The 5,380-nt window shown below is 55.4% G+C and overlaps 1 protein-coding gene across 1 annotated transcript in view; it reads left to right on the top strand.

The window, feature by feature from the left end:
* Positions 1–5,380, top strand: part of SUPT6H (SPT6 homolog, histone chaperone) — a 41,915-nt gene that overhangs the window by 5,178 nt on the left and 31,357 nt on the right. The window contains exons 2-4 of the mRNA XM_019511263.1: positions 3,733–3,865; positions 4,840–4,998; positions 5,161–5,231. Of these exons, the coding sequence (XP_019366808.1) occupies positions 3,757–3,865; positions 4,840–4,998; positions 5,161–5,231 (339 nt within the window). The 5' untranslated portion in view covers positions 3,733–3,756. The remainder of the gene's footprint in view (positions 1–3,732; positions 3,866–4,839; positions 4,999–5,160; positions 5,232–5,380) is intronic.

The raw sequence follows: 5,380 nt of genomic DNA, 5'->3' as shown, positions 1-5,380 counted from the left end.
AGGCGCGGGCTGTGTCGCGTGGGCCTGCCTCCGTGCCCCGGGGGCGATCCACGCGCCCCTGGGTGTTCCCGGGACGGAGCCCTGTTCTGCGCACTTGCAGGTGACTGTGTCAGCAGCAGCAGACACAGGGTCTAATGGGCTGCGCTGCGCTGTGCAGAGAGACCTGGGCCCAGGTGCAGACCCCTCGCCTGCCAGCACGGGGGGTTATGCGCAGTTGTGCACCGTAACACTCTGCGCGGTTGTGCACAACAGTATGTAGTTGTGCACTGTAACATTATGTACAGTTGTGCACAATAACGCTCAGTTGTGCACTGTAGCATTATGCGCAGTTGTGCGTCATAACATGCAGTTGTGCACCATAACATTATGCACTACTGTGCACAATAGCATGTAGTTGTGCCCCATAGCATTATGCGCAGTTGTGCGCCATAACGTGCAGTTGTGCACCATAACATTATGCGCAGTTGTGCGCAATAGCATGTAGTTGTGCACCGTAGCATTATGCGCAGTTGTGCGCAATAGCATGTAGTTGTGCACCGTAGCATTATGCGCAGTTGTGCACAATGTACAGTTGTGCACTTTAACATTATGTGCTGTTGTGCACAATAGCATGTAGTTGTGCACTGTAGCATTATGAGCAGTTGGGCACAACAGCATGTAGTTGTGCACCGTAGCATTATGCGCAGTTGTGCAGAATAGCATGTAGCTGTGCACCGTAGCATTATGTGGAGGTGTGCATAACAACACGCAGTTGTGCACAATAATAGAGCTGCTTGGCTGGGGTGGGCTAGTGCCCAAGCCTGCCCAGGCACATGGGTGTCTAATGCCCCTGAAAGCAGGCGTGGCTGGTGTGGCTCTTGGCTTCCTTCCTCCTCCTCTCTCCTGGGACATAATCCACAGCACCTAGAGCTGCCGGGTGCAATATTCCTGACCCAGACTGCGCATGGGAAGCCAAAGCAGCTGCTGTGTGCGCTGCTCCCTTCCGGCAGAGACAGCCTGTGGGCTCTGGAAAGCTGCCAGCATGGCCTTGAGCTGAGAAAACACAAATGCCTCGAGCCAGAAGTGAGGTGTGATGCTCAGCCTCCTGCTTCTTGCAGAGTGCGTTGGGGTTGGGGTTGGGGTTGGGGTTGGGAAGGACAGGGCTCCAAGGGAGAACGGGGGGTTGTGCATTTTCATTCCCTGCATCTGCGTGTCTTGGGCAGCGGGTAGGTTACTTCCAGCCTGTTCTCGGTGCACGTAACAAATAGTTGGCAATCCAGATATTTTAAACAAATGAACAGTCCCGCTTGTTCGTACCCATCTAGCTGAGCTGCCCGTGTGTTTCTGGCCTTGGTTACCTTGCTGGTCCAAGCCAACAGTTTCCTCCTTGGTGTCAGTTACCACTGCTGCACCTCTGTCACAGAGGAGGCCTGCAGCACACCCCTTTGGGCTTTGCTTTGTCTCCTGTGCCTGCCCAAGCAGGACCCCCCACCAGCCCATCGGGGGAGATGCCCTTTTGCACATTTTCCCAGGATCTCTAGGGTGTCGGTGTTCCCCAGTGTAGACAGCACCATATGGCTCACTCCAGTGTCTCCAGCACAGTCGCTTTGAGATGCAGGCCCTGTTCTTGGCCACCTTGCACAGCCCAGTGTCACTTAGACACTATGATTTGTTGAGCAGCTTTCCCCCTTCAACGCAGTATTAGTCTGGGTCTGATTCTCCCATCTCCATGGCAATAGCCCAGCTCCACTCCATTTCCCAAGCTTATCTCTGCTTGTTGGCATTGATGCTGTCCTTGAAGTGAATGGAAATGGAGCTGGGTGCAGCTAAACCTGGCTCTGAGTGGCTTTTCTGGACCTACTGGCTGGGTGTGTTGATAAATGAGCTGAGCTAAGAGGCACTCCTGCTGTCTAGACAGGCTGGAAGCAAAACTGGCCTGCAGAAGATGCTGCCACCAGGAAACTACAAGCCTTCCTCAGTGGTTAGCAGGAGGCCACTAATGGTGTGACAGTTGAGTCCTTGGGACAAAGGATGCAAAGACAGGACCAGGAGGGCAGGTCATGAGTTAGTAACAAAGGGTCCCGGGGGGAGGACAGTGAGCAGAGAGTTCTAGCCAGCACCCACCGCCACTTAAGCATATCTGTGCAGGCTGTCCAGCAAAAATCCCCGGGGCTGTGCACAGATGATGTGTGCGTGAATGGGAACCGCAGGGTGATGGCCTGTCTGTGCACAGAGACGTGTTGTTCTAGCCCCAGGTGGTGGCTGCCTGTCCTTGTCTCTAGTGCGTTGTAAACAGATGCTGGCGGGAGCTCAGCAGTCCTCACGCAGTGCTGGCCTGTGGAACGCAAGCTGCAGTCTGTTTCTCTGATCTCAGGCCGGCTTTCCTGCATCTGCGGCAGGTGATCCTGTGTGGAGACCTGGGCCACTGCATTGCCATGCAGAGGCTTGGGGCAGATCTCCGAGGACAGGTGAGGAAAAGGTCTCAGCTTTTCAGTCAGCAGCTGCAGGTGTGGGACCAGCATGTCTGGGGGCAGGCACAAGCCAGATGCATGGCATGACTGCCCTTCCCTGCAGTCAGTTGTCCTGGGCACTGCTGCTTTTCTCTGCAGCAGGGGAAGGCGACTGCAGGTGCTGTTGAATGCCTCTGGGTGTCCCAGGCATTGTCACCTGTGGTACTGCAGAGTTCTGCCCCTTGGCTCCTCTCCCCACGCCCTTCCCAGTGCATTGGGGTGTTAGTGTGTTGGTTTTTTTCTCTTTCTTTCGGTTTTTTTTCTTTTGCACTTCTAAGCTGAGCTGCTCCTGGCCGTGTTTTCCCTGACACATCAGAAGTGGAATTTGGCAGGGAGGACTCTGTTTTTGGGTGGTTCTCTTGTCTTGAGGTTACTTTTTGGAGTACAGAAATGACCCGCCTTTGGAAAGGGGTGTGAGCTGCACAGCCAGGAGCTGGAGGAGAGGGAAGGGCGGTGTTGTGAATGTGTGGCTTTCCCTCGTGTGGGTGGGTCCTGGGCCTCCAGGGCTACCAGAAGATCTTTGGTAGGGTGATGGCAGGCAAAGCCTGGGCCACACGCACAAGCCAAGTCGTATCTTCTCCAGTGCTTGTCCAGTCACTTGGTGCCACTCCTGCCAGGTTTTCCTGCCCTGCTCTGGTGATATCATCCAGCAGCTCACCACAGGGCAGGGGTGGTGTCAGGGGCCTCTGCACCATGTCATGTCCAGCTCCCTGAAGTGCTGTTCCTTTTGGGGCCTTTCAATGGCCCCTTCCCCCTGCCTGCCTTGCCGGCACTCTTTGGGGAGCTCTTTTGATAGGCTTATGGCAGCAGGATGCCATGTCAGGCTCCCCTGGACCTCAGGAACCAAGTGAGGGCTAATCCTGCTAACTCTGTAATTGCTCGGGCTGCATACATCAAGCAGCACTCTGCCGGTGCCAGCACGGTGCTGCTCTGCTGGATGAGCAGGGGGGCTTCAGCTGCGCATGGGCCCTGCTTCTGCCACCTACAGTAGTCTGGTGCTGTCACGACTGCTCCTTTGATCTGGTGTCTCTTGCTTGCCGAGGCTGAGCCGAACGCAGCTGAAGCCCCCAGCTGCTCTCTGATTTGCATAATCCATGGCAAGGGAGGTGTTGGTGCAGGACAAATTATGGGTCATTCTGCATCCTTCAGCAGCGGTTTGGAGTCCTGCTGCCTTCACTCACACCCTTGGGAAATTGTTTCCCGCTTCCTTGGCTGCGTTTGACCCACCTTTCCTCATTACCAGGAAGAGACCCTCAGAACTGCAGCCATGTCTGACTTTGTGGAGAGTGAAGCAGAGGAGTCAGAGGAGGAGTACAATGAGGACGGAGAGGTGGTTCCCAGAGTCGCCAAGAAACTCGTAGAAGAGGATGATGACGGTGAGTCGTCTCAGCTGCCCCATGCCCAGCACCTGTTGCAGAGTTCTCAGCATGCTCTGCACTGGCACAGACTTCCTGGTGCCAGTGCTGCGCACCGGTGGGTTCCAGCACCAAAGGGCCAGAGAGAAGGAGGCCTTGGTGCTAAGTCTAGCCTGTCCTGAGGCCACATAAGGCTGCAGTCTCTTGGGAGACAGGCGAGTGCATCCCCTGACAGTGGGGAAGTCTCCTGGCGGTTGTCTCCATGAGGGAACTTACTGGCAGAACTGCACCAAGCTACAGTGGCAGGGATGCCGGCTTCATTCTCATGTGCACACCGACTCTGTAGGAGTGCGGTTGCAGCGGTATGGGCCTGTCAGCATCTTCCTCGTTTCCATCAGCCCTTTGTGAATCTGTGGCCTTGCCCCGTGGTTGTTGAGTGGGGATGACATGATAACACAGTAGTGCAGCAGGCAGGACAGGCTGTGGGTTGTGCCAATGGCAGCAGGGTAGTGCTCGCCTTCACATGGGGCTCCAAAGTGCACCTCCTATTCCCAGTGTATGTTTCAGCCTGCGGAGGCCCTTGCAGTGACCTGGGAAGGGGAAGCTAACCAGCACCAGTGGCCTCAGCCCCCTGTCCCCTTTCAGACCCTAAGTAACAGGCCTTGGTGTGTGTCTGGGCCTCACTGGCAGGGGAGCCATGGGGAGCTCTGGAGTCTCAGGCCTTCCATTTAGAGCCCAGGCTCCAGCCTTCGGGCAGGTGCAACAAGGGGCTGTCAGTCAGGGAAGCTCAGCTAAGGAGCATCTGCAGCTCCTCCAAAGAAGGTCAGCAGTAAGACTTCCAGGGATGCAGCTCCCTGCACCAGGCTGAGCCCTGTCAGGGGCTGACTTGGGCAGTGTCTGCTTGGATCCCCTTTCTGAATGCCTTGAGAGAGTTCCTAGAGCCTGGTTGGGGGCCTCCTGCCTGCCCCTGAAGCTTTTCTTGTCCTCTATCATAGATGAGGAAGAGGAGGAGGAGAATCTTGACGACCAAGATGAACAGGGTAACCTCAAGGGGTTCATTAATGATGACGATGATGAGGAAGAGGAGGAGGAGGAGGAAGCCAGCGACTCTGGGGACTCAGAGGATGATGTTGGCCATAAAAAGAGAAAGCGCAGTAAGTTGCCTGAGCTGTGGTCTGTGACAGTGCCTGTGGGCCTCAGCTCCTTGGGACTGGGGGTTCCTCTGTGCCCATCTCCTCTGGCCTGATCAGCACTGGGGCTGGCCAAGCCATCACCCTCTGCAGCAGTCTGAGTGATGCTCTGCTTTCTCCTGACAGCTTTTGATGACCGCCTGGAAGATGATGATTTTGACCTCATTGAAGAGAACCTGGGTGTCAAAGTCAAAAGGGTGAGTGGTGTTTTCATGCTGATGCTTTGTGCGGCAGGCTGGGATATGTGCTTGGTTTATGAAAGGAAGGGAGAAGGAAAAGACGCAGCAAGCTTCCTGCTAAGCTGGGGTAAAGCTGGAGGTATGGAATTGTTGCCTTCCTTCCTGTA

This window comes from Gavialis gangeticus, unplaced genomic scaffold (assembly GCF_001723915.1).
Source record: "Gavialis gangeticus isolate Ggan-Ray unplaced genomic scaffold, GavGan_comp1, whole genome shotgun sequence".
Classification (NCBI taxonomy): Eukaryota; Metazoa; Chordata; order Crocodylia; family Gavialidae; genus Gavialis; species Gavialis gangeticus.
Note: the sequence above shows the minus strand (reverse complement) of the source record. Positions and strands in the feature narration are given on the sequence as shown.